Genomic DNA, 27,807 nt, shown 5'->3' on the forward strand with positions numbered 1-27,807 from the left:
TTTTTTTTAACGAGTAATGGCGGCGATCTGCGATTTTTTTTTTTTGCAGGACTGCGACATTGCGGCGGACAGATCGGACCCTTGATTGACATTTTTGACACTTTTGGGGGTACCAGTGACATTACTACAGTAATCAGTGCTATAAATATGCACTGTTACTGTAAAAATGACACTGGCAGGGAAGGGGTTAATTTTATTGGAGAGGGAGGGGTTAATGTATGCCTGGTGCTTACTGACATGTGTGGGGGGAGGTGACTGAGTGACACAGGGACAGATCGCAGGTTCAGCTATGCTGAACCCTGCAATCTGACCCTGTCTGTCACAGACTTGATTCCCCGACGATCGGGGAAAGGGGCGGTGATCACCGCCGCTCCTCCCCTGGCCCGACTCATGCTGTGACTGAATACAGCGGGAGCGATCCTCCGGCGGCGCGCACGCGCCGCCCACAAGGGGAGGAGTCCGTGTCGCTGGACGGGAACGAGCCACTTTGCCGCAGTACAGTCAACAGGACTGGTCGGCAAGTGGTTGAGGTTACCTTAGTGTTAGTAAATACAAGAAAAGCTGTGGCTGTGTCTGTATTTTTCTCATTGACTGGATCCTATGATGGGTAAATCTCTATTTATGGTCTCTGGAGGAAGGAACTGTGTAGAGCTTATTAAGACTATTACCACTTCTGGTCCAAGGGATCGGTAAATTGAGCAAGGTGTGTTGACCTGTAATGTCTAGAGCAGGGGTCTCCAAACTTTTCAAAGGTCCAGTTTTTTGTCCTTCAGACTTTAGGAGGGCCGGATTTTGGCCAGTGGGGGCAGAAAATGTCCCGGGCCCAGCATCAGTGAGAATAAATATGGCCTCAGGGCTGGTGGTCAGTAGAAGTAGGAGGAGTAGTGCCCCTATTGGTAGGCGGAATAGTATCCCATCCTTGGTATCGGTGGAGGAAATAATGCCCCCTTGTTGGTGTCAGTGGGATGGATGGTGCATCATACCAGTTGGAGAAATAGTCCCCTGAGGGCCAGATAAAGGCAAGCAAAGGCCACATCTGTCCCCCGGGCTACAGTTTAGAGACCCCTGGACTAGAGCAAGGGGTCTCCAAACATTTCAGTATATAGACCACATTGTATGTTTTACAAATATTTGTGGACCAAAAGAAAACAGCAATTTTATAAATAAAATAATACATTTTACTTTTTGCAACCAGCATGATATGATTCAGAGGAGCAGAGAAAAAACCTAAATAAAACAGAAAATTAAAAAAAATAAATAAATTGAGCCATTAAAATAGGTTGAATAAAATACAATCAGTATCTTCAAATCAGGGTTCCCATTAGAGTCTCCTATTAAATTTGAGTCCCCAGCACAGTCCTCCTTACATCAGAATCCACGTCAGACTCCGGCCTTACAGAGAACTGCAGGAACAGTGACTGAGGCCTAAAGCTGGAATGATGGTGCAGGGGTGGGAGGTAACGAAAGAAAGAATATGCAAATTCCTGCAATTATGCTTGGGGGGGGGGGGGTCCCCATTCACAAAAAAATACCCAATCACAAAAAAATACCCAATCACATTGAAGAAAAATAAAAATTAAAATAATAATATTTTGCTTGCACATGATTAGATGGTGGAAGTCAGTGGTGCTTCAACTCATTCTCAAAGCTCTGTGGAAAATTCCCCTGCAAAGCGAACAGCCCTTTTGCCTTTAGTAAATCAACCACATTATCTACAGTATATAAATGGTTGTTGGTATTTTATAGTATGATTGTATTGATGACTCACCAATATCAAAGGTAAATATGATATTTTCCCCTGATTGAAGAGATCGGTTAAAGTTGAATGTCATGGTGAATGGTTGTCCACGTCTGAAGATTGGGTCACCACAGTCATAAGCATTGGTGCGATGATTTGGTTTATTAGTAGTGAGATGTGAGTCATAGCTGATGACATGTAAGTCTAAAAGATAAAGATGATAACAAATTAGAAAAAAAAAAAAAAGAAAATATGTACAATAGTATTAATCAATCAGAATTAATATTGTATTGTTGTGTCTAGTGTGCACTTGCACAATTTAAAAGTAGAATATTTTTTAAAATATTTCATTACTAAAAATTTCCACTAAAAAAACCTGAACTCCGAATGTGAATATCTGCTATGTTCTAGGGAAAATTTAGAAACTTTGCTTTGCCTAAGCACTACCCTGAAAAATTTACCTTTTGTTTTGATTCATGCAGTGCACGTTCTCAGTGCCTAGGAACTCTTGTGTCTACAGCCTCATAATTATATATATATGCATTCTTCCAAACTTTTGGATTTAAGAACGAGGAACTAATTACAGAGATGGCCACCTGTGGAGTAGTGTGCCAAGGCAAAAAGTCAATGTATTTAAATTATGCTAAATATTGGTAGTGGCTCAATAATTTCTCCCTCTCCCTTTTTACACTCCCCTCTTCCCTGTACACATTGCTCCTCCTTCCCTGTACACACTGCCCCTCGTTCCTTGTACACACTGCCCCCCCTTCCTGTACAGAATGCCCCTCCTTCCCTGTACACACTGCCCCTCTTTCCTTGTACACACTGCTCCCCCTTCACTGTACACACTGCCCCTCCTTCCTTGTACACACTGCTCCCCCTTCACTGTACACACTGCTCCCCCTTCACTGTACACACTGCTCCCCCTTCACTGTACACACTGCTTCCCCTTCACTGTACACACTGCCCCTCCTTCATAGTTCACACTGCTCCCCCTTCACTGTACACACTGCCCCTCCTTCCTTGTACACACTGCTCCCCCTTCACTGTACACACTGCCCCTCCTTCCTTGTACACACTGCCCCCCCTTCCTGTACACAATGCCCCTCCTTCCCTGTACACACTGCCCCTCCTTCCTTGTACACACTGCTCCCCCTTCACTGTACACACTGCCCCTCCTTCCTTGTACACACTGCTCCCCCTTCACTGTACACACTGCCCCTCCTTCCTTGTACACACTGCTCCCCCTTCACTGTACACACTGCCCCTCCTTCCTTGTACACACTGCCCCCCCTTCCTGTACACAATGCCCCTCCTTCGCTGTACACACTGCCCCTCCTTCCTTGTACACACTGCTCCCCCTTCACTGTACACACTGCCCCTCCTTCCTTGTACACACTGCCCCCCCCTTCCTGTACACAATGCCCCTCCTTCCCTGTACACACTGCCCCTCCTTCCTTGTACACACTGCTCCCCCTTCACTGTACACACTGCCCCTCCTTCCTTGTACACACTGCCCCCCCCTTCCTGTACACAATGCCCCTCCTTCCCTGTACACACTGCCCCTCCTTCCTTGTACACACTGCTCCCCCTTCACTGTACACACTGCCCCTCCTTCCTTGTACACACTGCTCCCCCTTCACTGTAAACATTGACCCTCCTTCCTTGTACATACTGCTCCCCCTTCACTGTACACACTGCCTCTCCTTCCTTGTACACACTGCTCCCCCTTCACTGTACACACTGCTCCCCCTTCACTGTACACACTGCTCCCCCTTCCCTGTACACACTGACCCTCCTTCCTTGTACACACTGCTTCCCCCTTCACTGTACACACTGCTTCCCCTTCCCTGTACACACTGCACCCCCTTCTCTGTACACACTGAACCTCCTTCCTTGTACACACTGCTCCCCCTTCACTGTACACACTGCTCCCCCTTCCCTGTACACACTGCCCCTCCTTCCCTGTACACACTTCCCCACTTCCCTGTACACACTTCCCCACTTCCCTGTACACACTGCCCCTCCTTCAAATCAAATCTTATGAGGAGGAAGCGGGGGCAAAGCCGAGCCACACTGTGTGTGTCTGTGGAAACACACAGCCCGGCTTGAGAGAGAGCCCACATGTGTGCTGCCATAGCATAGGGCTTGCTATGGGAACACACAAGAGGAGGAGCAGAGTGCCACCAGGGGACCTCAGAAGAGGAGGTAAGGGGCCTCTCTGTGCACTACCATTGCACAGAGTAGGTAAGTATAAACCTCTTTATTATTTTAATTTAAAAAAAAAATGTGACTTTGTAATCATTTCAATTAACATAACAAAAACTAATAAATCTCTTCAAAGAATAGGCAATATATGCATATATGCAAACCTTGTAAAAAAACAAAAAACAAAACATTCAGCTTAAAATATTATTATTATTATTATTATTATTATACAGGATTTATATAGTGCCAGCAGTTTATGCAGCGCTTAGCAACTTGAGGGTATACAGTACAACTACAATACACTTTAATACAGTAGGAATCAGAGGGCCCTGCTCATTAGAGCTTGCAATCTTGAGGGATGGTTAAGAAATATAAGAGGTAATAATTGTGGGGGATGTTCTGACAGAGAAAAGTAGAAGATAGACAGATTGGGGTAGAGCATTCCAGAGGATGGGAGAGGCTTGGGAGAAGTCCTAGAGGCGAGCATGGGATGAGGTGACAAGGGAGCTAGAGAGTCGGAGGTCCTGGAAGGAAAGAAAATAACTATTTGGTTGGTATTTTGAAATCAGGTTAGTGATGTAGCTGGGGCCCAAGTTGTGGGTGCCTTTGTAAGTTATTGTTAGTACACTAGTCGAGGCAAAAAAACAACCAGGGAGTGGATTAGAAGCTATATGGTGTCGTTGGTTAGGAAGGGGCATATCTTGGAGTTGTTGGGAATGTTGAGGCTGAAAGCTTTAGACAGCGATTGGATGTGGGGCCGAAAGGAAAGAAATGAAAGGCAACACATTTGTGTGTATATATATATATATAAAACATTATCAACGCTTTTTTTCCCTTTTTTAAAAGTGACCACATAACCTCTGTTCTCAGCTGCATTAAGAGTTTGGGGAGGAGAAGCATCAGCACACTGTTTCCCAGTGAAAAGCTGTCCGTGGGGTGGGGGTGGGGTCAGGACAAATCTGATCATTGGAGGAGAGCAGGTTCTCAGCACAACTAGGGAACTAACCATGGTATGTTCTTCTGCTTAGAGTGGTCAGTTTTTAATAAGAAAGTAGAGGGACTGGCAGGCACACCAGGGATTTCACACATAGGAAGCAATGCAAAGAGAGCAGGAGACTTTTTCATTTAAAGGAGATGTGCAGCCAAAGCTCGTTTGGCTGTACATCTTCCTATTGATCACAGAAGTGCACTTCATTCTGCACTCCTGTGACCCATTTTCAGCAGATAGCAGGCTGAAGTCCTCTCTCTGCTGACATCATCAGATCAGTCCAGGCACCAGGTCATCACAATAGAAGTCGGTGATCCGCCAGGTGCCTGGACCGACACTCGGCTCAGCCTCTCAGCGAGCCGCCGAGAGCCTGAGCAGGCCCCTCCCCTCCACACGTCAGCGCTATAATGAGCGAGAGGGCAGAGCAGAGAGAGGTGACTGACAGTCAGCAGCTCTCTACTCTGGGAGGTATCAGAACCGAGCGATTGGCAGTGTTCAATCGCTCAGTTCTCACTGTAGATGCACAGGGGACAAATGCAGCATCCACCTAGGTAAGTATAATTCTGGAAAAAAAAAAAAAAAGCCATACATCTCTTTTAACCACTTTACCCCCGCTCACTTTGCTGCTACTGCAGCAAAGGGGCTCGTTCCCGTCCAGCGACGTAGACCTACGTCGCTGGACTCCGCCCCTTGTGTCGGGCCAGGGGAGGAGCAGCGGCGATCGCCGCTGCTCTTACCCGATCGGCGGGGATCGAGTCTGGAGATCCGCCCGCTGTGTGTAAACACAGCGGGCGGATCTCTGAAGTGACAGGCAGGGTCAGATTGCAGGGTTCAGCATAGCTGAACCCTGGATCTGTCCTTGTGTCACTCAGTCACCTCCCCCCCCACACGTCAGTAAGCACCAGGCATACATTAACCCCTCCCTCTCCAATAAAATTAACCCCTTCCCTGCCAGTGTCATTTTTACAGTAACAGTGCATATATATAGCACTGATTACTGCAGTAATGTCACTGGTACCCATAAAAGTGTCAAAAATGTCAGTCAAGGGTCCGATCTGTCCGCCGCAATGTCGCAGTCCCGCAAAAAAAATCGCAGATCATCGACATTACACGTTAAAAAAAACCCACCAAAAATGACAGAAATCTTTCCCTTAGTTAGTAAACGCAATAACTTTTGCGCAAACCAATAAAAATATGCTTATTGTGATTTTTTTTACCAAAAATATGTAGCAAAAAACAAATTGGCCAAAAATTTTACATTTTTTTGGGGGGGGAATTTCATATAAAAAGATGTGAAAAATATTGTTATTTTTTCAAAATAAACGCTCTTTTTTTGTTTATAGCGCAAAAAGTAAAAATCGCACAGGTGATCAAATACCACCAAAAGAAAACTCTGTTTGTGGGAAAAAAAGGACGTAAATTTCGTTTGGGTACGGCGTCGCACGACCGCGCAATTGTCAGTTAAAGTCGCACAGCGCCGAATCGCAAAAAGTGGCCTGGACGGAAGACAGCAAAATCCTCCGGTGGTAAAGTGGTTAAGTACATGGCACAGCAGATGCAATATCTGGAATATGAAATGTTGGGTTTGCATACTCTTTAATTTAATTTGATAAGTTCCATAATATATATACAAGGTATAACACATGCTGCCAGTGCACATTATTAATGAGTTAAAAAATTTGTGTCAGGAAAGCCAGCTATACCACGTTTAATTTGGAAGTTGATTCATCACTAAAATATGACATCATGTTCTGATCTGATGTAATTTGAAAATGTGTACTATGTGGAATGAAATACCTCATGTCCCATCATGCATGTTCAGGCTCTGGCATAACAACCACAATAATAATCCTCAGTAATAATAATATATAGTAGTAGTATTAATAATAAAGTTATATTTTTAAGTTTTAGCATGACAGAGTGTTTAGAGTCTACACCAGCAATAATAACACGCTGTATAATGAGCCTGAATAAAAAAAATGTTTGGATTAGTTGATCTGTTTGTGGGTAGGTTCATATCTATGCATCATGTGACCATAAGTGAATACATGAATACACAAATCAAATAAATGATATATAATCAAATGAAATATGAAGTGATCAAGTTACATAGTTACATAGTTACATAGTAGGTGAGGTTGAATAAAGACAGTAGTCCATCCAGTTCAGCCTGTGTAGGTGTGTGTGGCTGAAATCATCTCTCATACCCCTGAATGTTCTGATTCTTGAGATGTACATCTAAGAGTCTTTTGAGAGCCACCATACTTCCCGCAGAAACCACCTCTTGTGGTAGAGAATTCCACAATATTGTAGCCCTAACAGTAAAGAACCCCCTGCGTTGCCTGAGGTTAAAACGCCTCTCCTCTAATCGCATTGTATGCCCTCGAGCCCGCATGCAATCCTTTCGTCTGAACAGCTTTTTTTCTATGCTAAGATCACCATTGAGATATTTATAAATTGCTATCATGTCCCCTCTCAGGCATCTCTTCTCCAGACGATCTTCATAATTAAGGTCCTCCAATCCCCTAATTAGTTTAGTAGCCCTTCTCTGGACTCTCTCCAGCTCCAACACATCCCTCCTGAGGACTGGCGACCAGAACTGGACAGAATACTCCAGATGTGGTCGGACCAGAGTTTTATAAAGTGGAAGGATTATAGTCTTATCTCTGGAATACATCCCTTTCTTTATGCATGCTAATATTCTGCTGGCTTTGGCAGCTGCCACTTGACATTGCATGCTATTGCCTAGTCTATCATCAACCAAGACTCCCAGATCTTTCTCCATTTTTGATTCCCCCAAAGGTCCCCCTCCTAACGTGTATTGTGCTTTTATGTTTTTAGTCCCAAAATGCAAAACCTTACACTTCTCCACATTAAACCTCATTTGCCATGTCGTTGCCCACTCCGTTATTTTGTCCAGGTCACTCTGTAGGATATCTGCTTCATGCTGTGCTGTTATTGCTCTGCCCAATTTTGTGTCATCTGCAAAAACTGATATCGAACTACTGATCCCGTCCTCAAAGCTGTTTATGAATAAATTGAACAAGGTTGGTCCCAGGACTGAGCCCTGGGGGACCCCACTTACTACCTCAGACCAGTCTGAGTATTCGCTGTTTATTGCCACCCTTTGGACACGCCCTTTTGCCAGTTCCGTATCCAAGAGCAAACCCTGCTGTCGATTCCTGCAGACCTTATTTTATAAATTAAGCGCTTGTGGGGAACTGTATCAAACGCCTTAGCGAAATCTAGGTACACCACATCCACTGGTCTGCCCCTATCTAGCTCACAGCTCACCTCCTCGTAGGAAGTGTAGCCACTGAAAAAAAGTTCATAAAGAGAGTCCCAGGTAGTGATCATAGGTGTACATCCAAATACAGAGGTGATATTCAACCGTGCCAGGGGACACCACACCAAAGATTAATAAATTGCGCTCACCGGAGAGTATGGACCCAAGATACTATATTGTATATGGGCCATACGGGCTGGTATTGCTGTATACTTCCAAGACAAGGCTGGAACACCGGATATCAGGAAGGTAGCCACAGTATCACAATGGAAGCCGTAAATCTCTCACAGTTGTACATGGAGGAAGCCAGATAAGACCGACATAGTGTAAAACCGCTAGACTGTATTATAATATAAGCATCTATATATAAGCATAGCAATATAAGCATATATAAGCATCCAATGAACTTAGGCATGTATTACAGAAGTAGATGGCATGAATGACGTTTCTAACGTATTTCCTCCTATGATTATGTCTGCTTAGAGGAAACGCGTTAGAACGTCATTCATGCCATCTACTTCTGTAATACATGCCTAAGTTCATTGGATGCTTGTAAGTGTTTTTTGGCTTTTATATTATAATAAAGTCTAGCGGTTTTACACTATGCCGTTCTTATCTGGCTTCCTCCATGTACAACTGTGAGAGATTTACAGCCTCCGTTGTGATACTGTGGCTACCTTCCTGATATCCGGTGTTCCAGCCTTGTCTTGGAAGTATACAGCAATACCAGCCCGTATGGCCCATATACAATATAGTATCTTGGGTCCATACTCTCCGGTGAGCACAATTTATTAATCTTTGGTGTGGGGTCCCCTGGCACGGTTGAATATCACCTCTGTATTTGGATGCACACCTATCATCACTACCTGGGACTCTCTTTATGAACTTTTTTCAGTGGCTACACTTGATCATTTCATATTTCATTTGATTATATATCATTTATTTGATTTGTGTATTCATGGTCACATGATGTTTGTTATTTTGGTTTAGCGCTGCAATTTTCAATTTTTTCACTTTATTTACAACACGTCAGTTGATTTGCTAGCAGCTTTTCTGTTTTTTTCATTCTTTTGTTAGCGCAGTTTATTTACTATTTTAATTTCATATCTATGCATGACAGGAAAAATCGTGCAATTTCCTGACATGCAGAGAAATACACTGCCATTAGCAGACACACGGTGGGTACATGTACCACAATGAAAGTTTGTCTGGAGTTTAACTACAAAAAAAGAATTTTTGTGAATTTTTAATAAAATAAGCCTTGCAATAAACAGAAAGGTCTGCTTTATACAAAAGGTCCCCATCCCATAAAAAAATGCCACATTGAAGTGAAATGAAAAATCTACGGGGAAAAGGATTTGAAAATATACTTAGCTTACATTAGCTACAGCAAAGCTCAGGGTGATTTCACCACCCTTTGGTATTCTGGGGAATGCAGAGTATTCAGCACAGTAAAGGATCATTCCCAGACTCATCAGTGGAAGGATCATTACATGACCCTCACCTAGGCACTGTGGGAGGAAGCTGGGGGTAAGGCAAGTACAGTACTGTGCAAAAGGTTTAGGCAGGTGTAAAGAAATGCTTAAATGTACGAATGCTTTAAAATATAAATATATTAATTGTTTATTTTTAGCAATTTACAAAATGCAAAGTGGGTGAACAGAAGAAAAATAAAACTCAAATCACTATTTGATGTGACCACCCCTTGGCTTCAAACTAGCATTGGTTCTAAAGCTCCATGCACACTAGTTGTTTTTAATTTCGTTCAACCCAGCAGGGCTGGGAGGAGCCGCTGTACTAAGTATCCAACGTTAGTACAGCAAACTTCCCTGCTGTTCTATTGTGTTCTGACAGGTGGAAGCCCCCCCCTGCCAGAACACGCCGGTCAGCACTCTCAGCCATTGGCTAAGAGAGCAAATCGGGAGCCAGTCGGCAGACATTTTTCGGTCATGCCCCTTCAACAGAAGCTCGCCAAAAGGACCGACTCCAGGACACACAGGCCACGTGTTATGGGGAGATGCAGGTGCTAATGATCATCAATTTCATATGTAGGTTGAAACACAATCCTAAACTGAAACAGAAACAGCTGTGTAGGAGGCTTAAAACTGGGTGAGGAACAGCCAAACACTGCTACTAAGGTGAGGTTGTGGAAGACAGTTTCATATACAGGTCATACACCATGGCAAGACAAGAGCACAGCAACAAGACACAAGATAGTTATACTGCACCAGCAAGGTCTCTCCCAGGCAAATATTTCAAAGCAGAGTGAGGTTTCAAGATAAGCTCTTTTGAAGAAGCACAAAGAAACAGGCAATGTTAAGGAGTGTACACGCAATAGTCAGGCCATAGAAACCTACTGCAGCAGATGAAGCACACATCATGCTTACTTGGTGGAAACCAGTGAGACCCAAGTACACCTGTCTACAGTCTGGATAGAAGTGGTCTTCATGGAAGAATTTCAGCCAAAAAGCCATACCCCCATGTGGAAACAAGGCTAAACAACTCAACTATGCATGAAAACATTGGCACTGGGGTGCAAAAAAATGGCAGCAGGTGGTCTTGGCTGATAAGTCAAAATTTGAAATATTTGGCTGCAGCAGGAGAGGTTTTGTTCGCAGTAGAGTTGGGGAGTAGTACAATAATGAGTGTCTGCAGGCAACAGTGAAGCATGGTGGAGGTTCCTTGCAAGTATGAGGATGCATTTCTGCAACTGGAGTTAGAGATCTGGTCAGGATCAAACGGTGTCCTCAATGCTGAGAAATACAGGCAGATAGTTATCCATCGTGCCATACCATCAGGAAGGAGTGTGATTGCCCCGAAATTACATCTGCAGCAGGACAACGACCCCAAACATACAGACAATGTCATTAACAACTATCTTCAACGTAAAGAAGAACAAGAAGTCCTGGAAGTAATGGTTTGAACCCCACAGAGCCCTGTCTGGGATTACATGAAGAAACACAAGAATTTGAGGCAGCCTACATCCAGAGAAAATCTGTGGTTAATTATCCAAGATGTTTGGAACAACCTACCTGCCAAGTTCCTTCATAAACTGTGCGCACGTGTACCTGAAAGAACTGAAGAATTTATACTGTTTTAAAGGCAAAGAGTGGTCACACCAAATATTGATTTGATTTGGATTCCTCTTCTGTTTATTATCTTTTCATTTTCTTAAAGCGGAGGTCCGGGCACGAAAACGTTTTTTAACTAAATATACCCCCGGGACAGTCAGGGCTAGTACATTCCACAATGGCTAGCCTCTGATCTGTCCCGGTTCGCACTTACCTGCAAGAAGAAATACTCAATCATAAAATTTCTTCTCCAGCGTTGCCATCTCTGTTGTGGGCAGCTGAAGCCGGCGCGACCCTCTTCTGCGTCCTCTTCCGTGTCTTCTTCTCCCAGAATGTGCCTGCACCGGCCCTTCTCGTCACTTCCCGTGCGGCGCCGCATTCCTCCACAGCTTCTGGGCATGCCCAGAAGCTGTTTCGCAGTGAATGCGGTGTTGCCCCGGAAGTGACGAGCGGGGCCGGTGCCGTCGCATTGATTCCTGGGAGCGATGACGTTCAGCTCCCAGGATTCATCATCGGAAGACAGGAAGTGACGGAGGAGCCGCGGCACAGAGGGAGGAAGTGCAGAATAGGTGAGTATTTTCTATCTAAAATTACAAGGTGAGTGAAAAAAAAAATATAACTAACTATCCAATTCCTTTTCAGGTGAAGAAGATCCAGCGGATGGGCACAAAATCGATTAGGTCGATTTTGTGCCCGGAACTCCGCTTTAATTGATAAAATAAACTATTAACACTTCTATTTCTGAAAATCCAAATTTACAGCATGTTTTCACACTTGCCTAAAACTTTTGCACAGTAGTGTATATTTACTAGCTTTTTTCCTGCGGGTTTTTTTATTTTATTTTTTTTATTCTAATGCATCAACTTAATATGGGGTTTGCAATCCTGATGTATTAAATTTGAAGAGAAAAGGTTTGCATTTACTTTCCAAGGTGAATAAACCCTGTTACTGCATGTTACAGTCAATGACAGTAACTAGGCTTGAAACTCCAAAGCATTTTACCAAACGTTACATCGATATCAAGAACATCCCACTAAGTGCCGGTTCACACTATTGTGATAGCAGAAATCGCATATGATTCGGAGCGCACTACTCCTAAAATCACATGCGATGTCTGTGCGGTTCGAGTTCAGCCATACAGTTTGTATGGCTGAATTCGCACCACAATCGCAGTGAACACGCACAGGACACTTTTTTTGGTCCACAGCAGAATCGGATCGCATGGTGGTCCACACCAGTGCGATCCAATTTCTGTGCGAACTGTCAGATCGCACTGCAATATGCGATCTGATCTGGAGGTGTCATTAACTTTGAATTGACACCCCCAGCGTATTGCATATGGCAGTGTGAACTGCCTGTGCTGCGGATGCAATGTGGGAACACGCAGTATATTCGCAGTGTTCCCGCATCGCAATAGTGTGAACCGGCACTGAATGTGTGTGACAAGTAAAATTCGCTATTTTTGAACATAGTAGTGTTATGTATTGGTAGTAGCCAAGCCAAGGACCAGAAACAGTGTATATTTTTTATCTTTTGGCACCATTCACACTAGCGCAACTCCAAAGTTGCACAATTTCACTTTGGAGCATGAATTTGATGTGATACCTAGTGCGACTTTGATCTGACTTTACACCTATTGGATCTAAGTCACATTAAAAGTCACCCCAAAGTAGTGCAGGCACCTTTTCAAATTTGCTGTGACTTTAAGTCGCATTGATTTGAATGAGTGCCATTGAAAAGAATGGGCTGCAACTTGTCACGACTAAATGCAAGACAGAAGTGATATAACCAGTAAACCAAAAGGTAGAAAAAGAAGGGATCCAGAGTAACAGGAATACCAGCAACATTTCTTACAAACTAGGTGGTGACGTGATACAGCTTAGATATTGATATGGCAAAAGGGAAAGAGTCACTGGCAAAAAAAAACTATGCGGAACGTGAACTGATAATTAATGCAAATACTTGCAGTGCCCTGGAAAGGAATTACAGTCTCTCACGTGTTAAGAAACCGGCTGTAGAGGTAGCTGAGGACAGGAACCCAGCAGCAGATTTTACACAGTTACGTGTTGTAAAGCAGTCCAAGAGGCTGTGAGCGAGTCCTGTCCTGTACCTGGTTGCTATTCCAGTCATGGCCACTCCATGAGGCACACGCTCACTGATGTGTGGCGTCAGCAGGCTGGTCACTGCAACTCCATTTTGTTGGTTTAGTAATGCACATTTACCCTTATGTAGTTCTGAGTGCATTTTTTTTTTATTAACCACTTCTGGACCGGAAGATTTCCCCCCTTAATGACCAGGCCATATTTTGCAATTCAGCACTGCGTTACTTTAGGCATAATATAGGTCACCCCCCTTTTAGGCCACACCTACAATATGTTACGCCCATCATGGTCAGTATGTTTTTGTACAAAAGGTTGCAACCCCTACATAGGCCTGAGATCCTGTTTTGGATTGTCTGCTGATCTAAGTAAAAATCTATCCATTAACCACTTTAAGACCAGAAGGATTTGCCCCCTTAATGACCAGGCCCTATTTTGCGATTTGGCATTGTGTTATTTTAACTTTTTTTGGTAGTACTTTAACGGACAATTGCACGGGTCATGCGACCCTGTACCTAAATAAAATTGATGTCCTTTTTTTCCCACAAATAGAGCTTTCTTTTGGTGGTATTTGATCACCTGTGCGATTTTTATTTTTTTACGTTATAAACAAAAAAAGAGCGACAATTTTGAAAAATAAAAACAATATTTTTCACATTCTGCTATATAACATTCCCCCCCAAAAAATGTAAAAATAAATTTTTTTTAACATCTTAGGCCAATTTGTTTTCTGCTACATATTTTTGGTAAAAAAAATCACAATAAGCGTATTTTGATTGGTTTGCGCAAAAGTTATTGCGTCTACTAACTACGGGAAAGATTTATGTCATTTTTATTGTTTTTTTTTTTACTAGTAAAATGGCGGCGATCTGCCATTTTTTGCGGGACTGCGACATTGCGGCGGACAAATTGGACCCCTGACTGACATTTTTGGGGAGACCAGTGACATTACTACAGTAATTTGTGCTAAAAATATGCACTGTTACTGTAATAATGACACTGGCAGGGAAGGGGTTAACAGTGTGGGCGATCAAGGGGTTAAATGTGTACCTAGGGGCGTGTTTCTAACTATGGGGGGCGTGGCTTGTGAAATGACCATAGAGACCTGTGATCCTATATAGGCACTCTGTGATCATTCCAGGGAGATGAACGGTCAGCTGTGTTTACAGCTGACCGTTCTTCTCTTACAGCGGGAACGATCGCGGGTGTTAGGCGACAATCAGAGCCACCTGACCCGTGCATCGGCTTCCCCACTGACGAGCGAAGACGGGAGCGCGCCACTCACTGCAGGCGCTTGACCGACGTAGCCCTACGTCGGTTTGCCTGGGAGAGCCACACTGCCGCAGTAAATACACTAGCCACCTGGCACTATGCATGTGGGATAATAAACAATGGGACAGAGCTATTCTGTCTGTCACGAGGATTGAGATACACACTCAAGATGCTATGGGCAGCTACAATTAAACTATTAGTACATCAGAATATGGCATAATAGTCTCTTTTGGCCTAGATTTAGCAGCATGGACAGCACCTGTGATTAAGACATTCTCTCTTCTCTCCACTTCTTCCTTCTGGAGTTTTAAAGCCAGCGTCACAGAGACTGGATGTGCTAATACATAATTATATATGACACTGTGACATAAGCAGCAGATCCCTACACATGCATACACAAACACGCTATTTAAGGAGGCCCAGCCAGATACAGAGGGAGGTTGGATTGTGGCTTAACATCCAATTGCCCCCTAATGCCTATGGCTGGCCTTAGACTAGGTAAAGAGGTGTTGGAGATATTTAAAAAAAGTTCTTTCTTTAAAGTGGAGTTCCACCCTGAAAATTTCTTATTCCCTGTCCACTTGCTCAAAATTACCTGTAAAACAATAATTAACTTTTTTTTTTTTGATTTACTTACCTTCTTTTTAAAGAAAATATACTTACCTTACTTCCTCTTCCTCCCTCTGCGGACACGGCTGCCGCCGTCACTTCCTTCTTGCATTGACTCCTGGGAGCTGAACGTCATCTCTCCCAGGAATAAATGCGCCTGCACCGGCCCCGTTCTCCAGTTCCGGGCAGCTGAAGCCGGAGCGTCCTCTTCGATGACGTTGGAGTCCCAGAATGCTCTGCACTGGCCCTGCTGGTCACTTCCGGTGCAGGCGCGGCATCCCTGCACAGCTTCTGGGCCTGCACCGGAAGTGACGAGCAGGGCCAGTGCAGAGCATTCTGGGACTCCAACGTCATCGAAGAGGACACCGAAGAGGACGCTCCGGCTTCAGCTGCCCACACCTGAGATGACAGCGCTGGACAAGACATTTTCAAGGTAAGTATTTCTTCTAAAAGGTAAGTGAACCCGGGGACAGTTTAGAGGCTATCATTGCTGAAATCCCGGGGGTATTTTTATCTAATTTTTTTTTTTTCAGGCCGGAAACTACGCTTTAAGCCTAGTACATACTAGTAGGTTTTTTTTTTCGTTCAACCCAGCTGAACAAAAAAATAATAACAGCTCAGGAGGAGCCGTTATACTAACAATCCAATGTTAGTACAGTGATCTCCCCTGCTGCTCTATTGTGTTTTCACAGAGGGACACCCCCTGTCAGAAAACAAAAGCACAGAGGGGGAGATCACTGTACTAACATTGAATTGTTAGTACAGCGGCTCAGACTTAAACTGTCAGTTTTTTTTTGTTAAACCCAGCGGCAGAGTTGGGATGAACACCCCCCGGTTTGGTTCGTGCCAGAACTCTCAAACACGGCAAAAGTTCAGACCGGAACCACGAACCCTATTAAAGCCTATAGGACCCGAACTTGAATAATCGAAAGTCCCCATTTTGTAGGCTTATTTGCAAGTTATTGGCCATAAAAAGAGTATGGGGGCCTGGGTACTTCCCTGGGGGACATGTACCAATGCAAAACATTTTTTTTAAAAAGATCGTTTTTAAGGGAGCAGTGATTTTAATTAATAAGTAAAACAAAAAAAAAAAAAAAAAAAAAGAAAAACTCCTTTAAACACTTCTGGACCGGAAGGTTTTACCCCCTTAATGACCAGGCCATTTTTTTGTGATACAGCACTGCGTTATTTTAACTAACAATTGCTGTACCCAAATAAAATTGATGTCCTTTTCTTCCCATAAATCTTTTGGTGGTATTTATAGTGCTATTTTTTTGCGCTATAAACAAAAAAAGAGCGACAATTCTGAAAAAAAAAAAAAAAAAACAATATTTCTTACTTTCTGCTATATGTCGTTTGGCGGGACAGAGCAGACCTGTCATAGTATAAATACTGGTCAGCAAGTGGTAACTATAGTGCCTGGGGGGACCCCTTAGTCTGCCTGTAAAGTTGTGCATCTGTACCGTGTATAGAATGACATTTATGGATTTTCCCTGCAAGCTTTCTTTAGGTTGGTGTCTCTTTGGCAGAGTTTGGATGGAAATAATTAATTTTACACCACAGTAAGCAAGCCTTATGTGAAGAGGCCAAATTATACTACCCTCAGGCCAAGTTTAAAAATTTTTATTAGATAAAGTCTGGTGTCTCTTTCACAGACTTTGGAGAGAAGTAACAGGTGCAGAAAAATTGGGCTTTGGGCGTTGATGGTGCCTTCACCCAATAACCCTATAGAGGTACTCTTGATGAAAGCAAGTATTGGCCTTTCTGTAAAAAATTGAAAGTACAGTATCTCACAAAAGTGAGTTCACCCCTCACATTTTTGTAAATGTTTTATATCTTTTCATGTGACAACACTGAAGAAATTACACTTTGCTACAATGTAAAGTAGTGAGTGTACAGCTTGTATAACAGTGTTGCTGTCCCCTCAAAATAACTCAACACACAGCCATTAATGTCTAAACCGCCGGCAAAAAAAGTGAGTATGCCCCTAAGTGAAAAAGTCCAAATTGGGCCCAAAGTGTCAATACTTTTTGTGGCCACCGTTTTTTCCAGCACTGCCTTAACCCTCTTGGGCATGGAGTTCACCAGAGCTTCACAGGTTGCCACTGGAGTCCTCTTCCACTCCTCCATGACAACATCACGGAGCTGGTGGATGTTAGAGAGCTTGCGCTCTTCCACCTTCCATTTGAGGTTGCCCCACAGATGCTCAATATGTAGGGTGACCACGTGTCCCGGATCGCCCGGGACAGTCCCGCATTTGGAGAGTCTGTCCCGGGTCCCGGTCACCCTCATTACGGGACAATGCAGTGTCCCGGAATGTCCGCCGACCGTGAGAACACGTGCCGCTGCTGCCGCACTACCGTTCCGCTCCCCCACCGAACCGGCAGAATAGAAAGGAAGAGGAAGTGCGCGAGGCCGCGAGGTGATTGGCCCCCTCAGGAGTGATGTAATGGCAGCTGTGGCGGTGATAACTAGTAGACTTGTCGGCGGCTGGAAGTTTTCAGTAAGGAGAGGAGGTAAGAGGGCGGGCTGCAATTCGAGCAAATACGAGAGCAGTGAGCAGAGGATGAATAGAATGTCTGCTCTCTGCTGTGCTGTGTCTGTCCAGTCAGTGTGTGTGGCTCACTGGCTCCTCCCCTGCCTTGCTGCACGCAGTGCGCAGCCGAGTGAGAGTCACGTGACGACGGTGACGTCAGCCGGAGCCGGCCCGGGATCATCTACTGTGCGGCGCCGCCTCAGCTCAACTCAGCCTGCTCCTGTAACTGTCTCCAACGGCCGGCCGTTATCAGCATTTAAGAGGAGGACAAAAAATGTAAGTTTAACATTTTAATGGATGTCTGCTGCCACACACTGACCCAATTCTCAATAAAATGTCTGACACCGGTCCTCCTGGCATGTCCGCAGGGCGCTTACACAGCAGTGGCGGGGTACAGGGTGCATAATGTCACATAATGTGACAGGAAATAAAGCTGCCAAGTCCTGCAGGGTGAATGACAAGGAACAGTCCCATATATGCAGGGAGGAAAGTCCCAGGCTGGTCATATAAAACACATACACCAACAAAACATATTGCTGAGCTGTGGAAATGCTGGTTGCCTGGCTCTCATGCTGATTCTGTGTTGTCTGAGGTAAACAAGCATGCAGATCGGGAGTTCTGTCAGAACTGTTCTGACTTTTCTCTGACTTCCTTATCTGCAATTCTGCATGCGTGTTGTGGGTCTGTGGAACCAAAATCGTCCCGTGTAATACACGATCATATCGCTATTCGCAAGCACTGCGTCCAATCCTGGCATTTTATTTAGTCCGGGAGGCCTAAGAAAGTAAGTGTCCCTGAATGGCAGTGTCAGGAAAGGAATCAGCATTCAGCAACAATAGAATGCTGGATGCAAAGCAGGTGTGTCACCACGCCCATCTCCCCAGCCCTGGCCCTATATAAGACACTCTCTGGCTGTGCTTCAGTGCTGGTTTATCATCAGCTCCTGTACCCGTGACCTGTTCGATTGCCTGTTGTTCCTGTTTATCCCGGCTAGCTCCTTTGACTTACCTGCATCTCTCCTTCGTTTGACCTCGGCTTGCCTGACCACCCCTTACTCTAAAAGACACCTCTGCTGAATCTCCTGTATACCGACCTTGGCTTGGATCCCACGGACTCTCTCTCTTGTGCGGCCCTCTGTACCTTCATCTCCTCGGACTGATTATCTGTGTATGACCCTCGGCCTGGTATTAACCTTTGTCTCTTTTCTCTGAGCATCTATAGATCTCCTGGAAGCGGTCCTGAATCGCCATCCATCCGGGATCCATCCGCATCCAGTGCTCCTTGGGACGTGTCATCTCCTGTTTCACCACCAGGGGTGATCCGCACCGAGCTGCAAGGGAAGCCCTCTCAGCACTTCGGCCTCCACCAAGGTAACTGACAGGCAGTTAGGAAATGTGGTCACCCTATCAATAGGGTTTATGTCTGGAGACATGCTTAGCCAGTCCATCACCTTTACCCTCAGCTTCTTTAGCAAGGCAGTGGTCGTCTTGGTTTGGGGTCGTTATCATGTTGGAATACTGCCCTGTATCCCAGTCTCTGAAGGTAGGGGATCATGCTCTGCTTCAGTATGCCATAGTACATGTTGGCATTCATGGTTCCCTCAATGATCTGTAGCTCCCCAGTACCGGCAGCACTCATGCAGCCCCAGACCATGACACTCCCACCACCATGCTTGACTGCAGGCAAAACACACTTGTCTTTGTACTCCTCACCTGATTGCTGCCACACACGCTTAACACCAGCTGAACCAAATAAGTTTATCTTGGTCTCATTAGACCACAGGACATGGTTCCAGTAATCCATGCCCTTAGTCTGCTTGTCTTCAGCAAACTGTTTGTGGGCTTTCTTGTGCATTATCTTTAGAAGAGGCTTCCTTCTGGGATGACAGCCATGCAGACCAATTTGATGCAGTGTGCGGCGTAGGGTCTGAGCACTGACAGGCTGACTCCCGCCCCTTCAACCTCTGCAGCAATGCTGGCAGCGCTCATACGTCTATTTCCTAAAGACAACTTCTGGATATGACGCTGAGCACAGGCCCCTCAACCTCTTTGGTTGACCATGGTGAGGCCTGTTCTGAATTGAACCTGTCCTGGTAAATCTCTCTATGGTCTTGGCCACCTTGCTGCAGCTCTGTTTCAGGATCTTCTTATAGCCTGGGCCATCTCTATGTAGAGCAACAATTCTTTTTTTAAGATCCTCAGAGAGATCTTTGCCATGAGGTGCCATGTTGAATCCCAGTGACCAGTATGAGAGAGTGAGAGCGATAACACCAAATTTAACACCTCCTCACTATTCACACCCGAGACCTTGTAACACTCACGAGACGCATAACACCGGGGAGAGAAAATGGGTACATGGACCCAATTTGGACATTTTCACATAGGGATGTACTCACTTTTGTTGCCAGTGGTTTAGACATTAATGGCTGTGTTGAATTATTTTGAGGGGACAGCAAATGTACACTGTTATACAAGCTGTACACTCACTACTTTACATTGTAGCAAAGTGTAATTTCTTCAGTGTTGTCACATGAAAAGTTATAATAAAATATTTACAAAAATGTGAGGGGTGTACTCACTTTTGTGAGATACTGTATATGTAGATGTCAAAGAGGTGCAGAAAAAGTAGGCTTTGGGTGTTGGTGGTGCCTTCACACCATAACCCGATAGGGGTATTCTTGATGAAAGCAAGAATTGGTCTTCTTGCTTTCATCAAGAAAATCTGACAGCCCTGGGTGCTGACTGAGGTCTAAAAGAATTTTGAAATGCATCATTTAGGCAGCCCTATTTTCCACTGCTCCTCCTTTGACCAACAGAAGCCTTAAAAATACCTTTGCTATGAGACTGTAACCTACCAGAGTCTGCAAAGGTGTTACATACACTCCTGTGTAAAAAACAAAACAAAAAAAACCCTGCAGGACAATGACATAATGTGCTAGTATGGATCACATACTAGCACATTACAAAATACTTACCTTAGATTGAAGCCCCCACACGGTCACCCGGACACCGCTGAGGGAGCTGACATGTTCCCTCTGCATCTCTTCCAGGTTCGGCGGCTCCGGCGATGACGTCACTCCCGCACATGCGAGAGGGAGTTCACTTTCAGGCAAGGAGCCGGCAAGGAGCTCTGAGCGCATCGGCCATTGGTGTCAGCGGCTGCATGCAGGGTGAATATCTCCTAAACCATGCAGGTTTAGGAGATATTAATTTTACCTACAGGTAAACCTTATTATAGGCTTACCTGTAGGTAAAAATTAAAAAGCAGAGTATACTACCACTTTAAGGTGACCTCAAGATATTTATCCTGTGCTCCCTCTGCAGGGGCAGGGTGAGTTCCAAGACTTTCCCCTTGTAACGGTGGTCAAAGAGGGTTGCCAATCAATAATGATCCTTCTCCTTACAGCCACAAATTCTTAGGTACTTTTGGAGGCTTTGAAGATTAAAGCGGAGTTCCGCTATAGGTCACCTGAAACAGAAATGGATAATTCCGATTTTTTTTTTTTACTTACCTTTTAATTGCAGAAAAATATACTCACCTTTCTTCCACTTCCTGCCTCGGCAGCCGCGGCCCGCGCCGTCACTTCCGCTTTGCAATGATTCCTGGGAGCTGAACGTCATCGCTCGCAGGAATCAATGCGCCTGCACGGGCCCCGACGTCAGTTCCGGTTCAGGTGCATTATACCTTGCTAAACAGCTTCTGGGCATGCCCAGAAGTTGTGCAGGGATGACGCTGCAGCCCCGGAAGTGACGGCGGGGCCGGCGCAGTGCATCGTGGGACGGAAGAGGACGGAAGAGGACGCAGAAGAGGATCGCGCTGGCTTCAGCTGCCCACACCTGAGATGGCAACGCTGGAGAAGAAATTTTAAAAGTGAGTATTTCTTCTTGAAGGTAAGTGCGAACTGGGACAGATCAGAGGCTATACATTGTGGAATGTACTAGCCCTGACTGTCCCGGGGGTATTTTCATTGAAAATGTTTTTTTGTGGCCGGAACTCCGCTTTAAGTGAGCCCATGCACCGCAAGTTTGCGGAGGCATGAGAAGCAGAGTCCTTGGGGTCACTGAGGATTACATTATCTGGAACTGCTTCCTCCCAGCCACACCCTACTCTCAAGGTTTCTGGTGACTTAAAACCATCTCTTAACATTTGACGTGCGTCTTCTCTGCTTCAATGCCTCAAAAACTGTCAGAATCCTCCTCTTCCTCTTCCCTCTCCTCTTGTGTGTTCTGTGGTGTCTGCAAAAAGCGGGCCTTGAGAGGAAATTATGTCCTCCTCTTCCTCCCAATGCTCTGCCTCGAGTGTCCTGCCCATAATGCCATGCATAGTATGCTCCAGCAGGAACACAAGATGGATAGTGTCACTGATGCAAGCATTGTCACGGCTTACCATCCTTGTTGCCTCCTCAAATAGAGAAATTAAATTGCATACATCCTTTATCAGCAGCCAGTGGCATTGGGGAAAAAAAGCCAAGCTCCCCTAAGTCTGTTCATGCCATTAAGGCTTAACATTAAGGCTTAAAATATACCAACTGCTGGTGAGTGCACATTTTAGCAGGTAGTGGATTTGCACAATCGGGTGAATCACTGCATGAGAAAAAGCTACTTTTTGGCACAAAATGGAATAATGGACACTTGGATATTTGAGATAATTGTTGCTTTTTGATATTTACTAATTTGTATGATTAGGTGCCCTCCAGTAGATATCTTTCGATCTAGATTTCTTCAGGCCCTCAGCCAAGTACCTGCTGAGGCTTAACATCAGCTCTCCAGTATACAGGCTTCATTCCAGGGGCAGCAGTCCCAGGGCAAGAACACTAAGCAAGTCTCCCAAACATTTGCTTTCTTAGAAGGTGGCTGAGGGCACCTTTTAGGTGCCCCTTTCAGGAACTGGCCGAGAGCAAATAAGTATTTCTAACTTTAGTGGCTGGCCCTTCTGCTCTATTCTCTGAAAGCTTCGTCCAGAGGCAGGTAGGAGTAATCAACCACTATGTTTAGGAAAACTTGACTAGACCTAAAACACTGATCACTACTCCACTGAGTACAGCAGATCCAAAAATTGAATCTAGCCTAACTAGGGCAGGGCGCTACGAGTGTAAATAGCAATTTTAGGCCTACATTTACTACAGACAAATGGGCACAGGCTGGGTGTGCTTTACTAAAAACAGAATGTAAGCAACAACTGCCTGATGCACTCTAATCACTCCAAGCTCAAAATTATGATCTAAAAAAAAAAAAAAAGACATAAACGAAAAATATCCCATTTCATAGAAAAAAAAGTAGGTAAGGTGTTGACAAGCTAGCTAGCAATTAGTTGTTATGTACAAATCTTGGTTCCTAAATGTATTTTTTGCACACAACCAGGCCACATAAGAATATGTACCCCAGCCCTGCAATTCAAAGAACTAATGAATAGAATGTTAAAGAAGATGTAAACCTAACCACTAAAGGCTTGTATGAGCTTTAATAGACTGGTAGTACTTGTTTGGGAACATTGTGTTGCAGGGTGACAACTCTCTGCCTTTATCTCCCACTATATCCTGTCTATAAATAATATTGCTCTCCCTAAGAAAAAAAAAGCTTTTGTACTGATGCACATTACCCAGGAGCTTTAATGACCCCACAAATCATTGGACCTTGGAAGCCACCATGAGTTTGTCTTCTCTATTGACTTCAATGTGTATTACCAAAATGATGCAATATTGCTGAAATTCCTTCTTTTTCCCAGGAATCAAGTGTAAATAAAAATGCTTAACTTTGCTAATCCATAGCAACAGGTAACAATAGCAAAAATTAGAATGATGATCAAGAGTTCTGTCTTCACATAGCCTACATTTGTTGCATGATTCTTCCAGTCTAACCACAACTGAACAATCCACTTTGGGAGGAGTTGTAACGTGTTAGACTTCACTTTTAATATATATAATTTGTTTAAGCGTACTGATGTGGTGCTTTAAAAGTTTTGTGTTAAGGTGTACAGTCTATTTAATTGTTCCAGGATATTATTGTTCCCACCCATAATTGTGATCCTCCTGCCTAATAAGTGGAACACTCAGCCAGCTTGTTGAATGATTATTGTGCAATGCAAACAGATTTTTTGCAATCAGCTATTATGCAATTCTTTGTTCAATAATAGGGTTATAAATCATGTATGACAACCAATCCAAAATGTGTTTAACTAAAATAGTACCTTCGTTATACTTTTTATGAATTTAAGACATTTGTTTAGATATTGGGGCAATTAAAACTCTACCTCCGTAAAGTTGGTTATTGACTTTTTATGGACTTCTGCAGCCCTTGAATATTCTGGTAGATGCTATAACACCTGCCCTTAGGTTGGAGAGGTTATTCTGCCATGCAGCGAAAGTCTGATTGCCGTCAGAGGAAAACACACAACTGGCAGTTACCTAAAAACTCTTGTTGGCCTATTGATCATGTTTTTTTCCTAGACCAAGAGAGTAAAAAAGGCATGGCCAGATTCCGCAATCACTGCTTAGGTTGGAAAGAGATTGATTAATAAATTATTTATTTCCTCCAGAGCAGTCAACTAACAGGCTTCTCACACCACTCCGGCTTTTCCAGATGCGTAAAAGGGACACCCCTGTGTGTCATTAGTGCCGGAAATGTTTGAGGAATCTGCTCCATATGTTACGGAGTTGTGATCAAATACGCCCGTTCTGGTCTAATGTCACTCACTATATAGCCACGAATTTAGATTTTCCTAATGTGTGCAGTCCAAAGTGGTGTACACTAGGGGTATTGGAGGAAGTTGATCTAAGTGTGTACCAAAAACAATTTTTGCGCTTTTTATTGTTTTATGTCAGGAAAACTGTGTTATTACAATGGATCAAGCCCACAGTAGTTTCCCTCAATCAATGGAAGTCCCTGATTAATCAGGTATTACCGATCTATAAGCTTACCTATGAAGCTAGAGGATGTCCTCATAAATTGGACAAAATATGGGACCCCTGGGTGGAACTTGTCGACACTTCTACATTGCCTGAGGTTTAAGAATTGCTCTTGCTTTTGTAGTACTGCACCCTAGAGGACTGCTGGATTGTTCACTTTTCAGATCCCCCTGGGTTACCATTAGCAACTACATGCAGAAACGTAACACTTTACTTTTCCGGCTCTGTAAATGAACAGTCTAGGGATTTTGGTTGTTTTTGTTGTTTTATTATAAATAGGGATGGGAGAAGGGAAGAGTGGGATACTCCAGAACTTGAACTATTCACAATTCTGAGGACTTCTATCTGAAGATGCAGCCAGGCTGTGAATTTCAACATGCCACTAAATGAATTGTAGATACCGAGTCTCTGAACAAAAGACTTGGTTGCACACTATCTTCAGGGTACTCGCCTAGCACCGCCTTTCACTCCACCAGCTGACACCCGTCCTCTGACTACTCCACTCCGGGGTGGCCCCCTTCGGGCCCTTAGACACAATCCCCTGTACTCACGATACATTTTTCCAGGTTCTTCAGTGTCTCAACCCCTTTAGTAAGCTCTCCTGGACCTCTGGGTTTAGTTGCTTCCTTCTGGCTCACCAGGCTGACTGCCTGTGACCATACACCAACTGCTGCAGAAGAGGAAGCATCCGCCACCCTCCTTTGGGACTTTGCTCACCAGCCAAAGACCCCGAGCACATGTGCTCCTGGCTTTTATACCCCACCCCACAATGCACCAAGACAACCAGTCTGTGCCAATCACTGGGGCTGTATCAAAGCCTGTGTACCCATTGACCAGGTTTCCTCCACTGTCCAACATGCCTCCCTATTGGACCACTTGGGACTCCCCAGACCAGATCACACACTAAGCACCATGAGCATACATAACTCACAGATCCTGCTCTCTGTTAAAGCGGAGTTCCGGCCGCCAAAAAAAAATTTCAATGAAAATACCCCCGGGACAGTCAGGGCTAGTACATTCCATAATGGATAGCCTCTGATCTGTCCCGGTTCGCACTTACCTGCAAGAAGAAATACTCACTTTTAAAATTTCTTCTCCAGCGCTGCCATCTCAGGTGTGGGCAGCTTGAAGCCAGCACGATCCTCTTCTGCGTCCTCTTCTGTCCTCTTCGGTCCCTCGATGCACTGCGCCGGCCCCGCCGTCACTTCCGGGGCCGCAGCGTCATCCCTGCACAGCTTCTGGGCATGCCCAGAAGCTGTTTAACAAGGTATGATGCGCCTGAACCGGAACTGATGTCGGGGCCGGTGCAGGCGCATTGATTTCTGGGAGCGATGACGTTCAGCTCCCAGGAATCATTGCAAAGTGGAAGTGACGGCGCGGGCCGCGGCTGCCGAGAGAGGAAGTGGAAGAAAGGTTCCTTTATTTTTCTGCAATAACGAGGTAAGTAAAAAAAAAAAAAAAAATCGTAATTATCCATTTCTATTTCAGGTGACCTATAGCAAGCGGATGGCCCAAAATCGACTATGTTGATTTTGGGGCCGGAGCTCCGCTTTAAGCAGAAAGCAATATAGAATTTGCCTGCTGCTCCTCTGATAGGCAGACAGAGCCAAAACTATACTCACTCTCTAGCACCTACCTAGAAAGGTGCTACACTTTAATGAAGAGGAGAAGAATTACCCTCTTTATATTATCAATATGATGTATTTATCGCATCTAGGTATCGACTCTGCAGATCTTGTAGGTGTTTTGGTTATCCAAGTCTTGATTGGTTTTCTGTAATATGACACAAGTGTCCTCTTTCTTTTACAGTGTGGAACAATTTTTGAATCACAGTTGAATCATTTATTCTTTATCCTATCCTAAAACTAAAAAACAAAACAAAAACAAATAACAGGCTTATGGACAAGCAGATATAAAAATTGTTGGATTACATACCACTCATCACATTTAGGCCCCGTTCACATAGCAGCGACGCTACTTCCAGGGGCGACCTCCGAGGTCGCGGTGCGAGCAGCGCGCCGCGACCTCGGAGCGGCCGGCACGGACTTCATAACATTGAAGTCTATGACGGTCGCCTCCTGGTCGCCCCAAAGAAGCTCCGGACCCTTTTTCTAAGTCGGAGCGACTTGTGTTGCTACTATTAGAACGGGTCCGCAGCTTCCCTATGGAAGGCGACCTACGGCGACCTGTGAGGCGACCAGGTCGCCTCACAGGTCGCCTTAGTGTGAACGGGGACTGATAGCCAAACTTTGGATATGTTTTTGTCAGAAAGAGGTACTCTAGCCTGCCCATTTTCAAACATCTCTGATTGAATGCAAGAAGAAACTTCGCTGTAACCAGTGTTAATTTTGGCAGCAAATTTAAATTTAGTTTTAGTCTTCGTCTTAGGACTAAAATGGCATTTTAGTTTTAGTCCCATTTTAGTCTTCTGCAAGTGTTTTAGTCGTATTTAGTCGACTAATTCTCCAGTACATTTTAGTTGACTAAAACATCCTACATTTTAGTCAATGCTGCCTGCTGCACAGTGCTGGATGATGGTCTCAGGTCTAAGGGATGACCTGTAATGCACAGTGCCCTGGATGCCTGCGGTGGTCAGAGGAGGCCTGTTGTAATGCTGCTGCACAGTACTGGATGGTGGTCTCAGGTCTGAAGGATGGGCCGGCCTCATCGGCCTGTAATGCACAGTGCCCTGGATGGCGGATGCCAGTGGTCTGAGGGGAGGCAGTAATGGCTGGCCTGCTGTAATTGTAACACACTCACCCAGTGCCAGTGGGTGCTCTGTGTGCTCTGCTCTGGATGTGGTCGTCTTATGAGTCGGGACCCCGGAGGCCTGGCTGTATGCATAGTGCTGCAGTGCTCTGGTCTCTTGCAGTCATCACGTCACGGGGCACGCCACACAGTCGCTTGCTTGCTGGGAGCGGAAGCAGGCGGAGCTCCGTGAAAACCGGAAGTTGGGTAAACGTCCCTGCCTCACATTCTCGTTTTGTTTTCATTTGTTAACGAAAACGGATTTGATTTTCTTCATAGTTTTCGTCAGTTGACGAAAAGGTGCTATATTTGCGTTTCGTTTTCGTCACTGTAAAAATGCAGTTGACG

General features: G+C 44.7%; 1 protein-coding gene across 1 annotated transcript in view; it reads right to left on the reverse strand.

The window, feature by feature from the left end:
- Positions 1-27,807, reverse strand: part of LOC309567533 (protein-glutamine gamma-glutamyltransferase E-like) — a 72,872-nt gene that overhangs the window by 37,629 nt on the left and 7,436 nt on the right. Inside the window, exon 2 of the mRNA XM_082272918.1 lies at positions 1,769-1,942. Within this exon, the coding sequence (XP_082129044.1) occupies positions 1,769-1,942 (174 nt within the window). The remainder of the gene's footprint in view (positions 1-1,768; positions 1,943-27,807) is intronic.

The sequence above is a fragment of the Pelophylax lessonae genome, assembly GCF_965119305.1.
Source record: "Pelophylax lessonae genome assembly, chromosome: 11".
Lineage (NCBI taxonomy): Eukaryota > Metazoa > Chordata > Amphibia > Anura > Ranidae > Pelophylax > Pelophylax lessonae.